Genomic DNA, 24,646 nt, shown 5'->3' on the forward strand with positions numbered 1-24,646 from the left:
AGGTTGCTCTTTCCTTCTCCAGGGGATCTTCTTAACCCAAATATCCAATCTGTGTCTCCTGCATTGGTAAGTGGATTCTTTACCACTGAGCTACCAGGGAAGCCAAAACTTGAGCCATAGAGAATTTGTGAGGAGTCTTGGGACTCAGTAAGGGAGACTGCAAGCTGTAGGCTAGAGAACTCTTAGGACTCAAGGTAGTTTTGGTTCTCATGCTCTGAATCCCTCACCAATATTCCTGCCTGTTGTCTCTTCTCATGACCAGAGGAATGTCAGGCCCCACTCCTGTGGTAAAATACCTGGTAAGCTTGTGGCGGGGGAACCAGTCCTGCTGAAGCAGAATCTCAGGGATTGGGGTTTGGGAATCTTTATTTCTTTTTTTTTTTTCTCTTCAGTAAGTTTCCTAGGTGATTCTGACACACACTCCAACTTGTGAACCGCTACTGCCTGCAGTGTAGAACTATAGCCAACCAGGTGTGAGTGTTAATTCTGGCTCCAGCACTTACTAGCAGACTGTCCTTGAACAGTCACTTACCTCTCCTAGCCTTAGTAGGCTTATCTCTGAAATGGGGCTCAGATGATACCTACTACAATGTAGGGTAGTGTGTGTGTATGTGTGCACGCACTCAGTTGTGTCTGACTGTTTGTGACCCCATGGACTGTAACCCGCCTGGCTCTTCTGCGTCATTTCCTACTCCAGGGGATCTTCCTGACCCCCAGGGATGGAGCCCATCTCCATATAGGGTAGTGGAAATCTCTAAATCAAATAAGGGATATTAGGCGTTTAACAGGGACTGGCACAACGCACACTGGTTAGTGATGTGATTATTCATCTATAGTAGAGGTAAGCTTGGCTGTTGTGTCCCACCTTCCTCTCCCTTCTCGGACCTTTACAAATGAGGAGAGAAGAAAGTGCCCCTGTCGGATTCCTGATCACCAGATTTCTCCTCAGGGCAGGTATCCAGCACGACCGCTGCCAACCCGGTCTGCCAAAGTTGCTTATTCTGGGCTTGGAGCTCCTGGTTCTGTGTGGCCAAGCTGATGGAGTCTTGCAAGATGCCGGCCAGCAGGCTGCGGTAGTGATGCTCTGTAGTCATGACCTGCTCCTCGCACAGCCCCCGCCAGGCTCGAAATACCTGTGCCCAGATTCCAAGATTCCCATCAGTCAGGTAGCCTTGGGACCAGCTCAAGGCCTGCCCTCTGTCTCTCCCAACTGACCTGCAGCACATGGCATGTCTGAGCCCGGGCAGCCTGCACGTGTAGGTCATAGAGTGCTGTCAGGTCCTGCTCCGCGGCATCCCGTTCTGCCTGAAGGGCCTCCAGGTGACATCTCAGCACTGTCTGCTCCCGGTGCCATCTCTGCCTCTCCTTGGAGTCCTTCAGTGATAACACATGCTCTCTGTGGAGTGCAGTGTGTGTGCCAGGCTCGGCTCTACATTCTATTATGATTTAATTGAGCTAATGATAACCTTTGAGGTAGTTGCCATCTTATAGATTTGAAAACAGTGGATCAGAGAAGTGACCTAACTTGCTCAAATTCACGTGTCTAGTGAGGGACAGGACTGAGATGACATGGCTTTCTACAGTTCACCATCATCCTTGGTGTAAAGTCCAAATGCAGAGTGTTGACACCAGCTGGTCTCTAGCTTTGCCTCTGACCACACACCTGCCAGGCTCCAGCCAGATGGAAAATACGCAACACCCAGAACCTATTTTGCTTCCCTTTGGACTTTCACTCGTAGGGAATTCTCTTCTCAAAACATGTCTCCCACCTCCCCTGACCCCACCTCTGTGCACACATGTTTTGTTTCTTGTTTAAACAAGTTACATTTACGGGATGAGCACAAACTGCCCTGTGGATCTGAATCTAGTGCATTTCTCTGGCTGATTTGTTTGTTGTTTAAGCCTCAGCTTAGATGCAATCTCTGCTCCATTCCAGCCTGGTCCAGGTACACCTCTTTGTTCCAGTGAGTCACTAGCTCCCTCTCACAGCACTTAGCACTGAGAATTGCCTCATGTGTCCCCCACAAAGCTGTGAGGGCCATGAGAGAGGGTGTCACCCAGTCTTTGATGCTGGATCCCAGCCCCCAGCCCCCTGCCTGGCCGGGTTAGAAGGAGCCTTAAGTCCCCTACTGGGCCCTCCTCACCTCCTCAGCCACCAGACCTTTGACCTGGTCACCCGCCACCACCTTGTCGTCCTGTTCCATGTGCTTCAGCACCTCTTGGATCCATGCTTGGTGCTGCCCTCGCAGTCTGTGCCTCTGGGCCTGAGCCAGGAAGAAGTGCAGGGCCACATCCGGGGTCTGCTGGGCCTACGTGACATCGATCTAGGCTCAGCCAGAAGCCCATGTGTGCACACAGTCTTGGGACAAAGGGCCCAACCTGTCCAGCAGAGCCCCATTACCAGGGCAGCCCCTAGAGTGACATCAGGAGGCTAGCTGTCAACCTATGCCCTGGACAGAGACTCAGGCTTTGAGGGAGGAGGAGAGATACTGATTTCTGCCAAGAGGTTTCATGGAAGCCCCAGTAGGGAAACAGCCCCTTCCCATGCCCATCCTTAGGAATCCAATAGCTCTACAGGCCCTTTATTTGCCAGAAACTCTGCATTTCTCCCTGATGTTAGGGCAAGGTAAGGAGGAGGCATATTATTGGCTCTCTGTGACTCTTTACTTCCAGTTGTTCTGGGATACATAAGGTGTTACTACCTGTTCCTCAGAGTCCCTGAATGGGTGCATTTGGTGGAGATCAGGTCCTATAGATGCTGTTCTTCCTGCCACTGGAGGAGAATGCAGTTAAGTAACCAAAGATGGAGAAGACCTCCAGTTCCACCCCAAGCACCAGCTTCACCTTGAGGCTCCTTCTGGAGACCTGGGTTGGGGCTTGCTGTTGAATGTGTCACCTGCTGAGAATATATTATGAGTGAGAAGTCTGTACCTTTCCTCCAAGGATCAGGGTCCCAGCCCTACCCCACCCCCTTTTCTTAGCTATATGACCTCAGGCAGGTGGCTAGTCTTTTGAGCCTCCGTTTTCTTGTCCATGAAGTGGAGCTGATAAAAGTTGTAGAGAGCATTAAATGAGAAAAGGCACCCAAAGCACTAAGCAGTGGCCAGCTCTGTTCAATAACCTGGAGTTTATAGGCCCCAAGGCCCAGGGCTGTAAAAAAAATGAGTACTAAGTAATTATGAAAAGGGAAGGACCAGGAGAAGTTGGACAGAGGCTACTTTCTTGTGACAAATCATGGAAGACAGTGCCACCTTCTGCCCAAGGGAGGCCATGCATCCTAAGAGAATGAAAGCACTATTCTGGATCTTAAGACCTGGATGTCTGCACCTCTGCTGCCTTTGATGACCCTAGAGACCCTGAATTACTCACATCACTTCTCTGAGTTTCCGTTTGCTGCAAAGTGGGAGCAGTATTGTCATCCCTGTTTAAAATAAATTGTGGCTTCCCCTTGACCTTCAAGGCAAAGTCCAAACATCTCAATATATTTACAAAGACCTGCATGACCAGGCCCCTGCTTCACTCACCAATCCTTCTCCCTGGACTTTCTTCCTCAGACTGTATCCTCCACCAGATTGAGCTGCTTGCTGTTCCCCAAAGAGACCAAGGACTTACCTCTGAGAATTTTCCTCTTATTTTCTCTGCCTGGAATGTCCTTCATTCATCTTTGCTAGTCACTTCCCTCAGGTTTCAAGTTTCCATGAGATCACCTTCCCTCTCTTGCCAAGACTAACTCACATGCCTGCATAGGACCCTTCGGATCAGCCCTTCAGAGCACTGATCACGGAGTAATAGTTTCTCTCCAGAGGATTGTAAACTCCATGAGGACAGGGGTTTTCCAGGGCCTGCATGATGTTATGCCCAGTACATAGTGAGTGATCAGTGTAAATGTTTGAGGTTGAGAACATTAATGAATGAAGGAAGGGCTGCCTCACAGTGCTCTATAGACAGAATAAGGCAGCAGACATCAATAGGGCTCCCAAGAGTTTGGATGAGAAGCTGTACCTGTGGTTCTGGGAGCCCCACAGCCTCAATTTTGACCGCTTTGAGCATCCAGCTTCCCCAACGCTGGCTCCAGGCTTTTACCACCTACAGAGAAAGGATTCTGGGCAGGCTCTGGCCATTGCTGGCTCAGGCACCCCCAGGCCTCACCTTGCTCACATGCAGCTCCCGCAGTGCCCTGCCCAGCTGGCTGAGCCCACTGTCTGTCAGGGCATCCCCAAGGAGGCCTGATCGCAGGCTCTTCAGACCAGCTCGGCGGGCCCGGGCCTCTTCTACTGCATCCCACAGGGTGGGCCTCACGTGTTTCACCTTCCTCCTCCTTCCTGCGGCCCCCAACAAAGCAGACTGGAACAAGCTCAGGGGGCTGCCTAGTAAGGGGAGACACAGAATGAATCTCTCCTTCCTCTGAGATCCAAAGCACACTGCTTGTAATACTTTTAATTTTTATTGAGAGTATTGTTCATAAAAATAGCTAACACCTATCAGGCTTTTATATGTGTTTGATGGTACTGTGCTAAGGCTTTCTGTGGATTGTCTCCTTTTATCCACACAATGCTCCAATGAGACAGCAACTCTGATTTACTCTGCCTCCCTCCACATTTTCCAGATGAGGCAGCTGGAGCTCAGAAGTCAAACAACTTCCTGGTGAGTGGCAAAGCTGAAACTCAAGCCAGGTTCTGTCTGACACTAAAGCCTGTGCCCTTAACCATGATCCCAAACTGGTCTGTACATAAACACACTTCTTTTACTTCCTGATTTGTCCTTGAGAATGTGAACTACCCCAACTTATTTTCCTCATTCCTGACATAGGGTGAGGTCTGGGAATACGTTGGCCAAATGAATGTATGTCTGTTGATTTTGGAGACAGAGCACCAGACTTTCTTGTTTGTTTGTTTTGTTTACTCTTATTAGTGGAAAATTTCAGACATATGCAGAGTCTGGGAGGTCCATTCTCTTATCATCCAGGTTCAACAATTATCAACTTAAGTTCTTGTTTGTTCTATACCCTCCACTTGACCTCTTCCATATCTCTGACATCATATTTCACAGAGTCCTGATCTTTTAAAGAGTGTGTGAGTTATTGTGATTGTATTTACCCTTCCTTAGTAAGCATCAAGGGATTGGGGTGGTGGGTTTGGACACGTACACATGGGGTATAAAAGATTTTCACAAATGCTGGTCAGGGCCCTTGGCTAAGAGGAGACTCTGCCTTGGGCCCGCTGGTGTAATAAACTGCACTCCACTAAAAAAAAAAATAATAAAGAGTGTGTGAAAATAGGCAAGCACCTCCCCTTCTCTGATCCTCCCTTTCCTCATTTATTAATTAAACCTGTCTTCCTTTCCTCACCCATAGATTTGATCTGCCTCATGAAGTTGTGGTAATAATCAGAGGTTTTAGTCAGTATAAAAATGCTTGATACACCATTGAAGGCCACTGAAAGGGTGAGGCTTTTACTGTTGGCCCTGCCTTTCCAGACTTTGGCAGCTAAACCCTTCTGGAACTTTTCTGAATCCTAACCCTCCCATCCCTTTCTAGGCTTGCTAGGGTTGGGGCTGCAACTGGTTGGGTGACAGGTAATGCCACATCTTAGAACTTCCCGAAGAAACCACACCCTACCCCAAGTCACCTTGAGGATCCAGGCGAAGAAGGAGGCTACTGTAGTTGTTTCCTTCCAGAAGCCATGAGACAACCCAGGTCAGAGAGCCCTCCACCTCCTCACCAGCCACATTGCCAGCCAGTACCTGCAGCAGGGGACAGTCTCTGCCAGAGGGAGGGAGGGAGGGAGGAAGAAAGGAGATGGCCACTGGTAGATGGAGAGAGAACTGGCCCAGATCACACTCTGATGAAAGGTTGACTATTTCCAGTCACTTTTGTGTACCACCAGACAGATTTGTGACCTTGTATAGATCTTTATTTGATTATTTTTAAATTACACAAATAATACATCCTCATAGTAAAAAAGAATTTAATTGCATATTTGACAAGGGACTTGTATCCAGAATATATAAAGAACTCTTACACTTCAGTAAAAAAAGTACAACTTGGGGAATTCCCTGGTGGTTCAGTGGTTAGAACTGTGTGCTTCCATTGCAGGGGGGAAATACACACATACATAAAAATGCAACCCAATTTTAAAATGGCAAAGCAAGGTGACATTAACAAAAACGGCAGAATAAGGAATCTAGGGCTTTGTCCCTCCTCAGAAGCATCTGGCAAAAAAAATGGTCAGAATCAACCTTACTGGAACTCTAGGAGTTAGTCAAAGGTTTACAGCAATCAAGTGAAGTTTAACCAGGAGAAAGGCAACTTAACTATGGTAAGAGATCTTTGTGGTGTTTTTAAGTTACTCTAGCCCCAACCTTCTCCCCAGTACAGCCCACATTTCTGATGGCGGTACCTGGTTCTGAAAGGAGCAGAGTAGATCTCGTTCCCAAGGAATTGTGTTTGTTTTGACTATCTGGGTTTCACACAAAGGACTGACAAAAGGAGTTTCCCTTTGTTTCACTTGTCTTAGAATTTTCTTGGGGCAGAGGAGCTATGCCAGAAGGTGGTCCCTCCAGACTTTGAGAGATGAAAGAACAAGAAAAAAAAAATAACAGGGCAAGTAGTAGACACATGAAAAGACTGGACAAAAAAGTTGGGTAGTGAAATTTGGGGGGAATAAGAGTTTTTGAAAAGTTTCCGTGTGTACTGGGGACCTAGAAAGTCACACACGTGTCCAAGGCAGTGTGCATGGTGAGAAAAGACCTGAGAAGACCATAGGCTTTCACCTCTGGCTGATTTAGAGCTGAGTGCAAGCAGGATGTGAAGCTAAGGCAGAGCTATAAATGGCCTGGCTAAGCATTGAAGGAGTGACCCAACACAAAGTCAGTGTGTAGAAACCTAGAGATTTTTTTTCTTTGTCTTTCTTCCTTTTTTCTCCTATCCTCCTCCCCACCTCCTGCTTCCTTTCATTCCTCTCTCCTCATTCCCTTTCCCCTTCCTCTCCTCCTTCTCCTTTTTCCTCCCTTTCCTATCTTCTTTTTGAGGTCGGGGTGCATTCTTGGAGGTTAGGGAATTCTGTGTCATTGGCTAAGCACTGAGATAGCAGAATGAAGATTTCAGTGACTGCAAGGAATACAGTCTTTGCAAAAATTGTTTGGAAAAGTAACTAAATAAATGGATGGCTGATGCCCACAATAAGCAACAAGTCAAACCCTGGAAAGGAGGGAGAATCCGACGTTCACAGTTACCAGGTTATCATATATAAAATGCCGGAGCACTGAGGAAAAAGAATGGAGACTTAAGGGACCAGCACAGTAAATAATATAGTCTTCACAAAAATACTCAAATTGGCCAGTTTCCAGAAAAAAATTATTAGGAATGTAAATAAGAAAATATGAAAAAAAAAAAAAAAGAAAAGAAAATATGGCTCACTCAAAAGAAAAAAAGAAAGAAACAAATAAAAACTGCTCCTGAGGAAGCAGACACTGGATTCAATAGACAAAGAATTTAAATCAACTGTCTTAGATATTTTCAGAAAACTAAATCAAGAAAACGATGTCTCAGTGATTATCAATAGGATAGAAATTATAAAAAGGAACCAAGTAGAAATTCTGGAGCTGAAAAGTACAATAACTGAAATTTAAAATTCACTAGAGGGCAGATTTGAGCAAGTAAATCTGGGTGTGGTTGTGATGGTTTAGTTGTTAAGTCATATCTGACTCTTTGTGACCCCATGGACTGTAGCCTGCCAAACATTTCTGTCCGTGGGATTTCCCAGGCACAAATACTGGAGTGGGTTGCCATTTCCTTCTCCAAGATAGGTCAAATAAAATTATCCAGTCTGAGGAGCAGAAAGAAAAAAAAAAAGGAAAATGAGTCTGAGAGACCTGTTGACTGCCATCAAGTGTAGACACATATACGTAATGGGAGTCCCAGAGGGAGAAGAAAAAGAGGAAAGGGTAGAAAGAATATTTGAAGAAATAATGCTCCAAAATTACCCCAAACTTATGAAAGACTTACTATGCACAAAGGATCTTCAATAAGATTTAAAACCAATTTCTCATTAGAAACCATGGATCCCAGAAGGCAGTGGGATAACATAGTTAAAATGTTGAAAGGGAAAAAAACCTGTCAACTAAATTTTCTACATCTGGCAAGAAATAAGATATGCCCAAATAAACAAAAAATTTGAGGAAGTTCATTGCTGGTAGACCTGCTTTACAAGAAATACTAAAGGGAGCAAATCCTTGAGCATGTCAGAGGTGAGGGAAAGAGGAGACTCTGATGCTGCCCTGGGCCTCTACATCCATATTTCAGCCACCCCCTCCCCAACCCTTCCCTAAAGCTATTAAAAACCTCCATGAGACTTACACTTCTCCTGGAAGCTGCAGGATCCGCAAGGCTCCTTGCCACATGCCCTGGGTCCCAGGCCCCTCAGGAGGGTCAGGCCCCAGGCAGGACATGGTGACAGTGAGCAGAGAGCAGCTCCTGTGATGGAGATCATAGGATCAGGCCAAATGACCAGGGGGTGAGGGTGGGATGGGGTGACAGGTGTCCTCCTGTCCTCACCTGCCTTCTCCACATGCAGCCCGCAAGTACAGCTCTGAAGCAGCTCTTGAGTCAGATACCTCCACTTCACTGGCATTTTCCACCACCCTGGAGGAAGGGAAGGCTGAACTCAGCTCCTAAGCACAAGGGTTCTGTCCAGCTCCCAGAATCTCTGGATGGGGAGCCCATGGGCATCCCTAAAGCCTATAAGAATCATCCCCAAGAATCATCTCCAAGCTCAGTATTTCCCCTAGAAGCCTCTCATCCTTATGATCTTATTTTTTTCTCCTATTATCTGCCCAGTGTGGGAAACAAGGTAGTTGGGACTGCTCTCGTTTTATAGATGGATAAACTGGAGTTCTGCTCAGTGAGATACTCAGATCACCTAGAATGGAGATGACAGAGTTGAGGAGGTGTAAATGGATAGGGTGGAGAGAAGAGTGAGAGGGATGAAGGGAAGACTGTGAGAGGGAGTCCTGGGGGCAAACCCAGGCCCTGTAAGCATGACCCCTAGTTCAGAGCCTCTCTTCCTTGGAGTGGTAGTAGGGAGAAGCCTCCAACAACTTGGTTTGGGGTGTTAGCCCTGCCTTAAGATAAGCGCTCTCAGACCTCACTGGGCCCTGGACACTCACAAGCCCAGAGGAGCCACCTCCAGCACGGATAGGTTCCCTGCCCCTGGAGTCAGCAGGTCCCGGCTCCTCCCACTGGCACTGAGCTGAGATCACAAGCACGACAGCTGTTACAAACCAAATGTTTGCTCAGACTTTGGCTCACATGACTGTCCCATTGGGGCCCCGTGAGCCAAGCAGGACACCAGAATTCAGCCATTTCAGGCAGAAAAAAGGAGCGCCCAGCAAGGCAAGCCAACACTGGTGAGCAGCAGAGACTCAAGCACTTCAGGTTGCCCTCGAGTCTCAGGCTCTATGGCAGCATCACCATGGCCTTGGTTCCCCAGGTTTCCCCTTCCCCAGGGCCTCACCTGTACCAGGCTAAGAGTGCTAAGCATAGCGTCAGAGCCCTTGAGGGGCAGAGCTTCTTCAAACAGCATCTGTAGCAGCTGAAGTGGAGAAAGGGGTCCAGTGCAGATTGAGAAAGGATTAATTTCTTTTTCAACATTTCCTGAGGGCGAAGTCTATGCCTGACCCTGTGCTAGGTGCTGTGGACAGGGTGGCCAAGACAAAAATAGCCCCAGGGCTCATGGTTCACAGGAAGCCAGACAAGTGAACAGATATTTTCAGTGGGACCTGATGTTTGCAAGGGCAGGGGCTCATGACAAGGTTTTGAGGCAATTATTTTAGTTTGGGGGCATTCTGATGAAGCCTAAAAACAAAACTTTCAACTTTATTATCAGTATTACTAAGAACAGTGAAAATTAGATTTGCCTGAGTATTTGATGTTTGCACATCACCCCTCCCTGACCCTCACCCTATGTACGCCAGCCACCCACCTTCCCTGACCTCTCAACAGCTTCATGACTGATGCAGGCAAAACAACCTGTATGGACTCTGCGGCGCTATAGGAGCCCTGAGGAGGGACATCTAGTCCAGCTAGGGTGGGGAGGGGAAAGTTCTTGGAGGTCTCCTGGAGGAGGCAACATGTGAGTCTCGAAACAGCTATGCCTGATGCCTTCTCTGGGACTCACCTGAGGCACGAGCCGGGGCGCCTCTGTTTCCCGACCCCGAAGCAGCAGGGCCACACTGTACCCTCGGCCCACGGAGCCCAGTGTGGGCCGGACTCGTGCTAGCAGCTCCTGCTCTGCCTCCTGCCGGAGACACAGGCACACCCCCAACTCAGGCACCCTGACCCAGCCCGCCCTGAGCAAAGAGCTTCGGAAGCACTCAGCACCCCAGGGTCAAGGGTTCTGAGTGCTCCCAACCACCTCCCATCACCCTATCAGAACCCCGTACCTGAGCGGCATCAGAACCCAGGACTCTATCAAAGGTGATGCATTGTTCCTGTGAGCAGGACAGGAGTCAACAGTGTCACTCCCATCTTCACACACACCCCAGCCCAGCCCATATCTACCTGACTCTCCAGAGGCCCAGGCCGAAGTAGGCAGATGCTCCTGGCCCCCTCCAGAAGGAGCGTAGGGCAGCAGGTCTCCTTGGGGCCTGAGACAGGTAGACTTCATATCAACACTCCTGGGGGAAACTGAGCTCCCAGGACCCCCGAGTCCTGCCCTCAACCTTTGCCTCAGTTTCCTAGTGAGATGGCCTTGCCCTCCCCCTCTCCCAGGAGGCTCTCCCAGGCTGTGTTACTTCTGAGATGAATGTGTGGGGGCTTCTTACCAGATCTTGTCTGCTCTACTTCCACCACCACGGTCAACCGGGCCTGTGGGTTGTCAGTGAGGGCTGCGGAGGCTGAGGGGCCCTGGCCCAAAGCAGCCCCTGTGCCCATCACCTCTCCACACTCCATGGCTTCTGTGCCTCTCAGATTCCCCTCAATAATTCATTTCCCCGACCTGAGGGCTCTGGGCGGGGCCTCTAAACAATAACTAAGGAGAGACGGTCCTCTATTTTCTGAGTGAGTCAGACTGTTGCATGGAATTTTTCTTTTTTTCCTCTTATGAAATTTTCAGACATTAACTGTGAAAAGAATAGTTTAATGAAACTCCAAGTACTCAGCTTCAGCCATTATCAACTTAATGGCCAGTCTTATTTCTTCTGTTCCCCTTTCCACCCCTAGTGGATTCTTCTGAAGCATATCCCAGACACTTTATATTTCACACATAGCTATTTCAGTATGTATTTATAAAAGATAACCGCTCTTTTTTTTAAAAAAAAGATAGCTTTATTAAAAGATAATTCATATACCATATAATTCACCCATTTAAAGTGTGTGTTTCAATGGTTTTTGGTAAGTTTGCAGACATGTATAACTATCACCACAGTTAATTTTAAAACATTTCCATCCCTTTATAAAGAAAGTCGATTTCCTTTACTGTAACCTCATTACCCCCACCCTATGCTGACCCTTAAATAATCACTCATCTACTTTCTGTCTCTCTAGGTTTGCCTATTTTGGACATTTCACATAAGTGGACTCACATGTGTTCTTTTTGTGACTGGCTTGTAGCATCTGTCAGGCGAGTGTTTGCTCCTCAGTTCTTCTGTCTCCTGTCAGCAAAAATTTGCAGTGATGGATGTTAGAGACCTCGATGTGTCATAGCTCTCGGACGGTCCGTGTTATAGCTCTCAGGTCTCGAACAGACCGTGTTATAGCTCTTAGACAGATCAGTGTTACAGCTCCGTGTTACAGCTCTATTTTATTTAGAAAATAGCAGGAAAATACATCCTCAAGGCATGAGGGAATGCCAATCCAAAGACTCAAAGAGAAGAGAGTGGGGGAGCGCGCCAGTGCGCAGGAGACAGAGAGACCCCCGGCCCTTTGGCACCTCTTTTTACATGTTTTTTCCTCCCCACTGGGCCTGCCCTATGTAAATTGGGCTAGCCAGGAGTGCTGTTTGTTCTACCTGAGGTCCTCACTCCGGTCCTCGGACCTTCCTTTGTTCCATTTTCGCGGGTTTTCCCTTCCTTGTCTTTTAGCCACCGCCATTCTGGACTCCTGTTTCCTATTCTAACTACCTAACACTTCTATCAGTGCTTCTTTCCTTTCTGTGATTGACTCATGTTCCATGTAGGATTAAATTGCTTCTGTTACAAGATCCCCAGAGTCTGGCCAAACTTCACAGGTGAGGACACAGTTGCAGTAAGACTGCCCTAACTTCAGACGCTTCTTCTGCAGCTTCCATACTTTGATAGAATGACTTACGGAACTCAGCTCTGCTGTGCTCAGTCACTTTTTAAGTCAACATCAGACAAGGTCTGGAAGGGTTCTGAGTGAAGGATCTCCTGTTTCTACGGCGTGAGGGTATGCCTTCCCAGTACATCAGTATGTTCGCCAACCAGGAAGCTCCCTGAGCCTCATTGTCCAGCATTTTTCAATGAGTCATGATTAATTAAATCATAAATTATATGACTGAATCCAACTCCAGCCCTTTCATCTGCAATTTTTTTTTTTTTTTGGTTGCACTCGTGGCCTGCGAGATCTTAATTCCTTTACTAGGGATCTAACCTGTGCACCCTGCAGTGGAAGCTCAGAGTTTTAATCACTGAAATGCCAGGGAAAGTCCCTGAATAGTCTTTTTTTTCTTTTTTCTGGTGAGCAACCTCCTCCATCCTGAAGCTATCTAGGGACCCTGCCAGAAGTTATCTCATTAGTATAACAGAGAGATTCCTATTGCTTAGGAATTACAAAGGTTTTTGAAGCTTTGTGCCAGTAACTGGAGACGAAGACCAGATATGTTCTTCATTATATCACAAATCACTCTGGTTTTTCACCAAGGATCTCTTACAGCCAAAAGAATCATACCTGTCTGACCATCTATATTCTGTGTTCAGTTTGTTCAGTTCAGTCGCTCAGTTGTGTCCAACTTTTTGTGACCCCATGGACTGCAGCATGCCAGGCCTCCCTGTCCATCACCAACTCCCAGAGTTTACTCAAACTCATGTCCATTGAGTCGGTGATGCCATCCAACCATCTCATCCTCTGTCTTCCCCTTCTTCTCCCGCCTTCAGTCTTTCCTAGCATCGGGGTCTTTTGCAGTGAGCCAGTTCTTCACATCAGGTGGCCAAAATATTGGAGTATTCGGTGTACATCTGTGTAACAGGTGGAGCAATAGTATCAAGATGAATATGCCTAACCTTTGGAGGAATCATTTTGGGGTAGGCATAGAAGGCTTGTATTTTCCCATACATTTGCCTATCATCACTGATACTGTATGCTTACCAAAATGCCTGTTATTATATCTCATTGTGTAGCTGTTATGTGGGCTTCCCTGGTAGCTCAGTCAGTGAAGAATCCGCCTGCAGTGCAGGAGACCGCGTGCAGCACTGGAGACCCAGATTCAATCCCTGTGTCTGGAAGGTCCCGTTGAGAAGAAAATGGCAACCCACTCCAGTATGCTTGGCTGGGAAATCCCATGGACAGAGGAGTCTTGTGGGCTACAGTCTATGGGGTCGCAAAAGTCGGACACGACTTAGAGACTAAACCACCACCAGCTGTTATGTGAAAATAAGGAGTAATTAGTTCAGCCTGTCATTATATTTTACTACCAAAATATCACCCACAGCAGGGCCAACCAGATTTACTGTCTTCTCCTCAATCTTGGCAGGTTCCAAAAGCAAAAGTGGTCTCAGGATTAGATGGCTTCACCCTCTGACATCTGGTATAACTGAACTAAAGGACAGGTCATCGTTTTCTCTGTGTTAGTGTAATATTGGAGTTAGTGTTAGTGTAATATTGGAGTTCCTTCACTCCTTCACTCTCAGCCACTGTTCCTCCTTCTAAAGTCGTATGGATGTCAACAGATGCTGAATAATCAGAACAATCTTATAAAAGAAGAACAAAGTTGGAGGACTCATACTTCCTGATTTCAAAACTTATTGTGAAGCAAGAGTAGTGGAACAGTACGCTGTGGTACTGGCGTAAAAGCAGAGATTAGTCAAAGAGCAGTAAGGGTCCAGAAATAAACCCATGTTTCTAAGGACAACTGATTTGACAAAGACGTCAAGAACATTCAGTGAGGAAATGATCTTGGCTGACCTCTGCTTGCAGCGGCCTGAGATGGGGCTTCCGTTCCCTGACCAGAGATAGAGGTCAGGTCTAGGCAGTCAGGGTACCGGATCCTAGCCACTAGACTGGTGATCAGTGACAAAGCCCTAACTTTTTGACTTTGCAGAAAAGAATTCCCACAAAGATGGAAAGTGGTGAAACAAGAGTTTATTAGGACAAAAAAGAGTATAACACATGTGTTTAGAGCCATGGGTAGGCTCAGAGAGAGTCGCACCCTCATCGTAGTTTGAATCACTTTTATGGGGCATTTCTTCCAAGTTTTCTTTGGCCAATCACTTTGATGTGCCTGGTTCTGAGCCCATATTTGGTATATCTCAGGGTCCTCCTCTGTGTGCATGTGCATCTCTTAGCCAGGTTGGATTCTAGTGAAGAGGCCTGTGGCTGATTGCCTCACTTACTATGAAGTGACACCCCATCTTTTTTGACCTCCAAGGAGCCTTTCTGCACATGTGTAGGCAAGGAGGTTTCCTTAACTTCAAGAATATGTGGTCTTTTATCACTTATCTCGGCAGAGCCCAGCCTCTTCCATCATCCTGCTTTATGGAGTTTCTGTCCACAGGAGACAAACTGTTCAGCCTGGGGTCATCTATCTCCTACTTTAGAAGGATTAATCTTTTTAATAAATGACACTGGTACACCTGGATATCCAGATACAGATGAATGAAACGGGACCCTTACTTCAGACCATACACAAAAATTAACTCAAATAGATCAATTTCCTAAATTTAAGAGTTAAAACTATAAAACTCATAGAAGAAAATAGAGAAATTAATCCTCATGACATAATCTGGCAGTGAATTCTCAAATATGGTACCAAAAGCAAGCACAACAAAAGAAAACAGGATAAACTGAACTTCATCAAAGTTAAAAATGTTTGTGCATCAAAATATGAAAAACAACCAACAAAATGGGAGAAAATATTTGTAAATTATATGTCTGACAGTGATCTAGTATCCAAGATATATAGAGAGTTCCTACAACTCAGCAACAAAAAGACAAACCACTCAAGTAAAAAATGAGGAAGAGATTTGGATAGCTATCTCTCCAAAGAAGATAGATGCAGTAAAAGATGCTCAACATCATTATACATCAGTGAAATGCAAAAAGATAAACAAAATTAAAACTAGGCAAAGAATTTGAATAGATATTTACTCAAAGAAGCTCAACAAGCATGTGAAAGGATGCTCAAAATCCTTGGTCATTAAAATGCAAATCAAAAACATAATGAGGTACTACTTCATACTCACTGCTGCTCCTGCTAAGTCACTTCAGTCATGTCTGACTTTGTGCGACCCCATAGATGTCAGCCCACCAGGCTCCCCCGTCCCTGGGATTCTCCAGGCAAGAACACTGGAGTGGGTTGCCATTTCCTTTGCATGGACTCTAATAAAAAGAAAAAAAAAAGATGGTCTCTGATTTCAGTACACAACTGAAAATATAATCTTTCAGGGCATGTATTGCTTAAAATGTATAATACAACTTGCTGCCAGACCAGATGCGTAGAAAAACAAAGTCACCTCCTTTCTATAGCCATTGAAACAAAGTCTACTGTTCTGTTTTAACAAATCTTTATTGTATTTTGCACTGATTGACACACATCTGCTTATTTAATAGTTAAGAGTACCTGGGGCATCCTTGGTGGTTCAGTGGTTAGGAATCTGCCTTGCAATGCAGGGGACACACATTTGATCTCTGGTTTGGGAAGATTGCACATGTTGCAAAGCAAGTCTGTCTACCACAACTACTGAGTCCATGTGCTGCAACTACTGAACCCGTGCCCTGTAACTGGAGAGTAGACACGGCTCACCACAGCTAGAGAAAACCTGCATGCAGTAATGATGACCCAGCACAGCCAAAATAAGTACAAGAGTACCTGATAAAAGTCCCGGCAGTCTGTTTCAATTCAGCAGTTTCTACACACTAACAATGAACAGTCTGAAAAGGAAATTAAGAAAAACAACTCCATTTAAAATAGCATCAAAAAAGAAAAAAAATACAAAAAAGAATGAAAAAAATAAAATAGCATCAAAAAATAAAATACTTGGAAATTAAAGAGATGAAAGACATGTACAGTGAAAACTACAAAAGTTGCTGAAAGAATGAAAAAAGATAGAAATGGATGGAAAATCATCCCATGTTCATGGATTGGAAGACAATATTATTAGGATATCAACACTCTCCAAAGCAATCTATAGATTTAATTAAATTCTTATCAAAATCTAATGGCTTTTTTTTTTTGCAGAAATAGAAAAATCCATCCTAAGATTCATATGGGCTCTCAAGGGACCCCAAGAAGTCAAAGAAATCTTGAAGAATATAATTAGAGACCTCACACGTCCTGATTTCATACCTTATTACAGAGGTAACCAAACAGCATGGTACTGACATGAAGACAGATACATTGACCAGTAGCATTGAAAAGAGCCCTGGAGAAGGGAATGGCAACCCACTCCAATATTCTTGCCTGAGAAATCCCATGGACAGAGGAGCCTGGCAGGTTACAGTCCATGGGGTTGCAAAAGACACAAGTTAATGACTAAACCACTACCACCACCATTGAATAGAGAGCCCAGATATAAAACCTGAACGACATGGTCAAATGATTTTCAACAAGGGTGCCAAGACCATTCAATATCTTTTCAAACAATGGTATTGGGAAAACTATTGACATGCAAAAGTGTTGGGAGGCAGATATATTGAATAATATCCATCGAGCTGAGAAAGAACTTTGAGATGAAAAAACGAAGCAGGCAACTCCATAAAGTACAGTTTGAAGTTTATTGTGGGTACTGACATACAGCCATGTTACTTACATAATGCAGGTGTTGTGAATTTACATACAGCCAAGATCCAGAGGCACTCACAGCTGCACTCTGCGAAGGGGATACCTGAGATTTAAAGGGGTCAAGGCTAAAAACAGAATTTGACTACCAAGTAAGCTGCACATCTGCATCCAAGGGAACCTGGGCTTTTTCCTCCCTGAGGGTCTCATGACCGTTAACCATCTGTGTCAGCAAAAGGCATTCTTCCAGTTTTCATATCAGACGAAGGCAAGAGTAAAAGCTGTTAGGTAAGTTATCTGGCTTGGGTACACTTCTTGTGAGTAGAGTAAAGCTCAGTTATGCAGAGCGAGGAGGGGGCAGGACTGTGGGCCTAAGATGAAACTGAAAAAATGGAGCCAGCGAGGTCTGGCCACACAGATTGGCAGTTTATTTAGCTGTCCCTGTGATTCTTTGAGTCTGTAGTCTGATGACCTGTGTAACTCTCCCATCAATGTAATAATGTGCATTCTCTGTTCCTATCTGTGTGGTTCTGGACACTGGAGGGACGCAGGCAGGAGAAGGGCTCTGTTTACATGCCTCTCCCCACTCCTCTTTAGGTCCCCATTGAGGCATATCTAGATCCCTTATGGATGTGACTGCCTCCTTGATGTGATGAAGAAGGAACCCTTAGAAGGAACAGTCCCTCTTGGTTGATGTCCTAGGTCACTGAGATAATGTGGTTCAGGGGACATACACTGGTAATTGCTGTGTGAAGGGGTCCAAAGAAGCTGTGAAGGGTCTAAGATATTATCCTGTTTGCAAATCAAAGAACAATCATACATTTGTATATTAGCATAATTGCAAAATCTCTGGTTCAGAGAAGGTTAAATTACAGCATCTTGCATCAGTTCCCCATTCTCAAGCTCCCCCATTATTACCTGACAGAGTGAAAATCAGTGTACCTCTGTAGGCAGAGAGGCTATACACTACAGGAGAGCAACCCTGAAATTATCAACCTCAGAGCTTAGGTAGAATGAGTGGCATAGCTGTCTTTCCTCACTGGGGGTTGGAGGAAAAAGAAGAGTAAGAATAAGCAAATGGCTCTGGGTTTTATAACCTTGGAAGGGAGCAGCTGCGTCTTGGAAAATGCACCAGAGAGGATCCTTCCAGGCATGTTTACCATTCAAACATCCTTTAACACAGGTTCTAGTAATCTGTTCAGAAAACCCCCAATCGCAGGGAAACCCTTGGTTCTCCCACGCAGCCCTAGACACGCAACTTTTCCCTGCCCCTTCTGCCCCCGTAGTTCTTTTCTATGGTGGGACGGGTATGGTTTCTAGCAAGTTAGGAAGAAGAATGTTTAAGTATAACGGATTCCCTGCTCAGCAGTGTACCCAGTAAACATCTGCTGAGTGAATGACACGGATCTGCTGTTTAAGATTTTAATAAGGATGGGGCGGAAGCCTGGTTGGTTGAGATGTCCTGACGAGGGTCTCCCGGAGCCAGGGCAATCTGAGCCAATTCATTCCTCTCCCCTCTCTTCCCCCGGCCTTACGTGAAGCCTCGGGCTCCTTGAAGCAGCGCCAGGGTTCCTGACACCCCCATGGTCAAGGCCGAACGCGCACAGGCTGGGACCACGCCGGAGATCATCGGGGCGTCTTGGTGCTGGAGGGCTCCAGGGTCCAGAAAGGGATTTCCGTCCAGAGTCAGGTCATTTACCTCGGGCAGCTCGTCTCGCCGCGGTTTTCTGCTTAGCTTGTTGCAGCTGAGATCAAGCGCGCTGAGCTTGGGCGGCAGTCCTTTAGGCACTTGCTCCAGCCCAGCGAACGACAAATTGAGAGAGCTTAGCGCCCTGGGCCAGACACACCGGGTAGCGCCCGGGGCGGTGGCGCGCAGCGAGTTGTGGCTGAGGTCCAGGCTTCGGGGCTGCACCCTCGCTGCCTCCAGCGCCGCGCACACGCCGCTCAGCGTCTCCATCCCGGCGTTGCGTAGCGCTAGATATTGGAGGGCCGGGAACTTGTGCGGACAGAGAGCCGCCATCAGCCCGCTGTCGCCGAGACCGGGATTGTTAGACAGGTCTAGGGTGGTGAGAGCCTCGAAGGCGGAGAGCCCTGCGCAGGGAAAGGCAAGCGAGTGTGCTCGGGCAACGTTCAGCTCCTTGAGCCCGGGCTTGAGCCACTGCTGCAGTTCGCCGAGCCAGGCGCCTCCTGTTGCCCACGATACGTTACGGAGACTGAGGCTGGTGAGCGCAGGCCCAGCGGCTTCCAGAGGCGTCGGGGGCGTCGGGCCGGTTACCTCCAGGTCCTCAAGCGTCAGTTCCTTGAGACGAGAGTACCCGAGCGCGCGCAGAACGGCGACCAGAAGCTGAGCGGGAACCTGTGCAGCGCCCAGCTTGAGTCGCCGAACGCGCAGAGCCTTGATTGTGTCAGCATACTGCTTCGGGTCGGTGTCAGTTCCCTTGAGAAATTGTTCCAGGCTGCGGCCGCCGCCACGGATCTCCACCTCGACGGCAACCATACACTGAATAGCGCTAGACCAGTCAGGCTTGGGATCCGTGAAGTTGCAGACACAGCGGAAATCGTCGTCGTCCAGCTCGCAGGGCTCTGTGGTGTCCGCAGACACACGCAGCAGCGGCGGCAGCAGCAGCAGCAGCAGGCAGGGCACGCACACCTGGAAAGACAGCGGAGGTCAGGGCGGCCCAAGCCGGTTCCTAAGGTTCCCCGAATAGCCCCCGCTTCGGCCCCAAGAGCATACTCTCACCATAGTCGGTAGATCCTCAGAGCCTCTGCCTCTCTCTCTGGTTATCGGCTGGACTGTGGCTTCTTTCCTTTTCAGTGGCTCACGCCGGCTTCCAGGCTCCACAAACCGATCTGTCCTTACTCTTTGGCAGCCTCTGAGAGTTTATGTAACCCTGTGATGTCGCTCTGCTCCCCCTTCTTTGAACCCTGTCACTTCCCACCTTTCTTCCTCCCAGCCACCCCATTCGCTACTCTTCCTGGAAATTTCGCAATGAAGGATGTTGCCAGGAGAGGGGCTATAACAGGAAGGATCTTGCAAGGCATCTATTCCTCTGACCCAGGCAGTGCCCAGATGACTCAGATGCCTCCAGGCTTGTTTGGGTTGGAGACAGAGAGATCCCCAGTTCCTCAGGACAGGATTCTCAATGTCCCCTGCCCCTATCCCAGTGATTCAGGCTGGGTACTTTCCATAACTTTTCCCTAGTCTTGGTGGTTGTTATTAACTTCTTGTCAACCAAGTTCAACTCCCTGAATATCCTCGGATATCTAACTGGATATATTGTGGAAGAGACTGCAAACTTCATTTATTGACTCCAAGGGCTAGTTCGAGAGAAGGAAGGTGGTCTAAAGAACAGCTTCCCCCCAATGTGCTTTTTTGTTTTTTGCTGACTTGTTCTTTAAATGTGTTTAAGAAAGGAACAGGTTTTTAATTTTTTTTGGGGGGGCGGGCCTGCTGCTTGTGTGATCTTAGTTCCCTGACCAGGAATTGAAAGTCCACACCCCTGCATCGGGAATGGCAGTCTTAACCACTGGACCACCAGGGAAGTTGCAGACACAGCAGAAATCTTCATCGACCAGCTCTGGTGTGTCTTGCTGCTGCTGCTGCTAAGTCGCTTCAGTCGTGTCCGACTCTGTGCGACCCCATAGAAGGCAGCCCACTGGGCTCGCCTGTCCCTGGGATTCTCCAGGCAAGAACATTGGAGTGGGTTGCCATTTCCTTCTCCAATGCATGAAAGTGAGAAGTGAAAGTGACGTCGCTGAGTCTTGTCCGACTCTCAACGACCCCATGGACTGCAGCCTACCAGGCTCCTCAGTCCTTGGGATTTTCCAGGTGAGAGTACTGGAATGGGTTGCCATTGCCTTCTCCAGGTGTGTCTTAGGAGAAGGTAATCCTGATAGATTCTTTTTTTTAATTGAAGTATAATTGATGTACAATGTTATGTGTAACAGGTGTGCCATGTGGTGATTCATGAGTTTTAAAGTAACAGCTTTCTTAAAAGTAGAGAAGTCTATGTGTTGAACAGAGACACATCGGCCAAGTGCCTCACTCTCTTAGTTTCCACTTCTCTATCCTGAAATTTGAGAAACAAGATATTCCTAATATAATTTTCTCACTTGCACCTAGCTCTCTCCTGCCCTCTCCCCAGCACAATTCCTATGTCCTAGGAAGGAAAAGCTGGACCTGTGTTGAATGAGGATTAATTAGTAACTCACCTACTCTTTCAAGAAAAGAAAAGCAAGTGTCCCAGAGGGTGTGGAAGTGTTGCCAAACCAGGTTCGTTTGGCCAACAGGCATTAAGCCAAACTCTGAAACCCTGAAGTTTGTAGAAAGGATTTATTCATGAGGAATCTGAGGAGCAGGAAGAACAAATCTCACATTTACCTCCTCAACGGAAAGGGGCTTAGGATACTTATGGGTGAAGGGTATAGATTGGTTGGAGGTGCAGAAGAAGGTGATTGGGGATAGGAAAAAAGGTGAGGTAATCGGTACTCTGCTGGTGTGTCTGAGTTACATGCTTCTTCATGGGAGGGACATTCATAAAATGGTAGTATTAGCATGGTCTGAGGGTGAAGTTTTAGCCCTCTGACATCAAAAGGCCATCCATCCAGCACTCACACAGACCTGGTTGGAGGGTTGTGGTTTTAAGCAGTCTTAATAAGCTGGAATGTGAACTGGACAAGAGCTGACTCTAAGTTCCTGAAAAATCGGCTTAAGGAACCATTACTATAGCAATCCGTACATCAGAGGTATTGCCCACGAAGAGGTATTAATGGAGTCTTGTGACATACTGTGTAAGCTACATGAAGGTATGTAATTTGCAGCAACGATTAAGGCTAAGGCGAGCTTGATTGATGAAGGCAATTTACATGATATTATTTATAAGTTATAGTTCAAGAGATCTAGTTGATGACAGCCCTCAGTTTCAGAAGGGCTGTACTTTTAAAAGAGCCCTTGTAAGTCTGAACTTCTAGATTTCTGGGCAAAGAGCCACATAAAAACATTTGAATTCTCACTTCCCTTTTCCCCAGAAGTAACTACATATCTGTCCCCAGTGCAAACAAGGAGCCCACATTGGACCACACTGCCTCCTGTATGTCCTGTTGGGCATGTTCTAATAATACCCAAAGTCATGCCTAAAGTCCAGACCGTGTCACTGGGACATCCCTGAGGACCAAGATATGAGTATAGTTCAGTGTGAAATACGCCAACTGACTGCAGTCAGACAAACAGGCTTGGAATCCCAACACTACCACTAAGGTTGTAGCAGTAGCCCTTCATTGTTGTCTTCATCAGAGTCTCTGCATTCAGAGGACCCAGGCTACTGAAGCCTGACTCCTCAACAAATTCCATCACCTTAACAACAAAGATCTACTGTGTAGGGCAGAAACTCTATTCAATATCTTATAGTAATCTGTAATGAAAAAGGATCTGAAAAAGAATATACATAAATGACTGAATCACTTTGCTGTACACCTGAAACTAATGTAACATAAATTAACTATACTTCAATTTTTAAAAATGGTTTAAAAGATTCCATCATCTTAGGGGAGACACTCCAAGTTAAGAGGGGCAATAATAGTTTTGCAAAGGTCCCCAAGTCACAGCTTCATTCAGAAAATATCCACCATTTGTCTACCAAGTGCCAGAGCTGATGCCAAGTCTTGGGATGCTGATCTGATCATCACATAGTTCCTCAAGTACTCTAGAAGGTGGGGGAGGCAAATGCAGACACAGAACTACAGTCCATGGTGAACAGGATTCTTACACAGGAGAAAATAAGGACTTGTGGGAGCTCTCGAGAAAGAAACAAGCGGGTCCCAGCAGCTTGGGCGGCGGGAGGAGCGGCAGCGGCCAGGCTACTCAGCTTCGCGAAGGCCCTCGGCGCGCCGCGGCCCTCAGGCACCCGGCTCTCGCCCGCCCCGCCGCCACGATGCCCAAGAGGAAGGTCAGCTCCGCCGAGGGGGCGGCGAAGGAGGAGCCCAAGAGGAGATCGGCGAGGTTGTCAGCAAAACCGGCTCCTGCAAAAGTGGAAACGAAGCCAAAAAAGGCGGCGGGAAAGGATAAATCTTCAGACAAAAAAGTGCAAACAAAAGGGAAAAGAGGAGCAAAGGGAAAACAGGCGGAAGTGGCCAACCAAGAGACTAAAGAAGACTTGCCTGCAGAAAATGGAGAGACTAAAAACGAGGAGAGCTCAGCCTCTGATGAAGCAGAAGAGAAAGAAGCCAAGTCTGATTAATAACCACACACTCAGTCCTGTCAGTGGTCCCTGTTTCCCTTCTTGTACAATCCAGAGGAATATTTTTATCAACTATTTTGTAAATGCAAGTTTTTTAGTAGCTCTAGAAACACTTTTAAAAAGGAGGGAATCCCACCTCATCCCATTTTTTAAGTGTAAATGCTTTTTTTAAGAGGTGAAATAATTTGCTGGTTGTTTATTTTTTGGTACAACCAGAAAATAGTGGGATATTGGATATGGGAGGCCCTGATTGTCTTGGGTGTCAGCTTAACATTCCATAGATGGGGGGTAGCTTTTATATCCTATAATACAAAAGCATACTAAATGGCAGTTTGGAGTCAGTTGTGCATTTAATGTCTTGAACACTTTAAATTACTTCTCTTCCCATATTGTTTTGGTAGAATTATTTCCTACAGCAAACCACTTTTTGATCTTGGCTCTCCTGGTCAGAATTTTGTGCACTATACTATAACATCTTTGGTCGTGGTAGTCCAGTTTTCCTAGTAACTTGGTTAATGTGCTGTGAACGATCGACAGTTTGGGTATGTAGTGTATATGATATTAAATTGTGAATCACTGGGACTTATGATGTAACAACATATCAATATTTGAAGATATTGGTACTTGATATCCTGTTAAGGAAAGTTTGCTCCAAATTTTAAGCTGGAAAGTCACTGGAATAACTGTTAAGAATCACAACTACATGATATTTTAGATTTCTGGTACGTATGTGAAGAATTGTGTACAAATTGAAATGTCTGTGTAGTGATCCTCAAAACAACCAATAAAATCTCAGTTATAAAAGGAAAAAAAAAAAAGAGAAAGAAACAGTTAGGCCTGTAATAGGACATGGGGCTATTTCTTACAGGGTTAAAAGTGTTGCCAGGCAGATAAGTGCAATAAAACAAACAAACAAAAAACAAGCTCTCCTCCCCCACAAAAAAGAAAAAACAAAAACAAAAATAGTTTGGGCAGCTGTAACTGAGCAGACACTCTGGGCAGAGCATAGATTTTTCCTGGGGACTTGCCTTATCTTTCATATCATGAGAAAGATGTAGGGTCAGAAGCCAGCCTGTCCCATAAGGAAGGGGACAAGACTCAGATCCTATTCCCCAGCTAGATCATGGTGCATCGGTAATGATACTCAGGGAATTCCCTGCTGGTCCGAGGGCTAGGGCTCTGTGCTGCCACTAAATAAATAAATAATGCTCAATAAATGATTGTCCAGAGGCTGGATGGATGCTGGAGCTGAAGGGAAGATGTGGAGGATAAGATGATGTTCTGCAGATATTTAACTAGATGTTTCGTGGAAGAAATCAAAGACTTCCTTGACTAACTCCAAGAAGTGGAATTAAATCCAAGGGAAGGAAGTTGGTTTGAAGAACACTTTCCTTTCTTGGATTTGTTCTTACTTGCACTTTTGCCTAAGTAGTAGCTTTCAAAAAACTGTTGTTGTGTCCA

At 46.3% G+C, this 24,646-nt stretch overlaps 3 protein-coding genes across 6 annotated transcripts; 1 reads left to right on the plus strand and 2 right to left on the minus strand.

Annotated features, from left to right (window-relative positions):
* Positions 1 to 328: 328 nt before the first annotated feature.
* LOC133062468 (uncharacterized) lies at positions 329 to 11,009 on the minus strand. 4 transcript variants are annotated; one of them, XM_061151489.1, is made up of 17 exons: positions 10,822 to 11,009; positions 10,559 to 10,644; positions 10,441 to 10,488; positions 10,176 to 10,295; positions 9,513 to 9,590; positions 9,166 to 9,248; positions 8,555 to 8,641; positions 8,357 to 8,473; positions 5,628 to 5,761; positions 4,150 to 4,367; positions 4,003 to 4,086; positions 2,991 to 3,044; positions 2,845 to 2,899; positions 2,703 to 2,773; positions 2,145 to 2,264; positions 1,216 to 1,374; positions 329 to 1,133 (listed from the first exon to the last, which is right to left on the minus strand). In XM_061151489.1, exons 1-17 carry the CDS (start codon positions 10,946 to 10,948, stop codon positions 888 to 890), a joined length of 1,887 nt encoding a protein of 628 aa, XP_061007472.1. In that variant the 5' UTR covers positions 10,949 to 11,009; the 3' UTR covers positions 329 to 887. The 4 variants fall into 4 exon arrangements, with proteins under 4 accessions (XP_061007472.1, XP_061007468.1, XP_061007469.1 ...); XM_061151485.1 differs by having other exon boundaries at positions 2,145 to 2,309; positions 10,822 to 11,003; XM_061151486.1 differs by having other exon boundaries at positions 2,145 to 2,309; positions 2,845 to 2,896; positions 10,822 to 11,001.
* Positions 11,010 to 16,926: 5,917 nt separating this feature from the next.
* Positions 16,927 to 20,078, minus strand: CD14 (CD14 molecule). The gene is made up of 2 exons (XM_061151493.1): positions 19,690 to 20,078; positions 16,927 to 19,599 (listed from the first exon to the last, which is right to left on the minus strand). Exons 1-2 carry the CDS (start codon positions 19,690 to 19,692, stop codon positions 18,481 to 18,483), a joined length of 1,122 nt encoding a protein of 373 aa, XP_061007476.1. The 5' UTR covers positions 19,693 to 20,078; the 3' UTR covers positions 16,927 to 18,480.
* A 2,683-nt stretch (positions 20,079 to 22,761) lies between these two features.
* Positions 22,762 to 23,966, plus strand: LOC133061415 (non-histone chromosomal protein HMG-14-like). The gene has a single exon (XM_061149432.1). The coding sequence runs from the start codon at positions 22,880 to 22,882 to the stop codon at positions 23,183 to 23,185; it is 306 nt and encodes a 101-aa protein (XP_061005415.1). The 5' UTR covers positions 22,762 to 22,879; the 3' UTR covers positions 23,186 to 23,966.
* The last annotated feature ends 680 nt before the right edge of the window (positions 23,967 to 24,646 follow it).

This window comes from Dama dama, chromosome 9, assembly GCF_033118175.1.
Source record: "Dama dama isolate Ldn47 chromosome 9, ASM3311817v1, whole genome shotgun sequence".
Taxonomy (NCBI): domain Eukaryota; kingdom Metazoa; phylum Chordata; class Mammalia; order Artiodactyla; family Cervidae; genus Dama; species Dama dama.

Coding starts and splice junctions, on each gene's coding strand:
- LOC133062468 (XM_061151485.1), bottom strand. CDS start 10,948: ATGGAGTGTGGAGAGGTGATGGGCACAGGGGCTGCTTTGGGCCAGGGC. Junction 8,474..8,554: donor GCTGCATGTGGAGAAGGCAG/GTGAGGACAGGA, acceptor TCTCCATCACAG/GAGCTGCTCTCTGCTCACTG. Junction 1,134..1,215: donor AGACATGCCATGTGCTGCAG/GTCAGTTGGGAG, acceptor ATCTGGGCACAG/GTATTTCGAGCCTGGCGGGG.
- LOC133061415 (XM_061149432.1), top strand. CDS start 22,880: ATGCCCAAGAGGAAGGTCAGCTCCGCCGAGGGGGCGGCGAAGGAGGAG.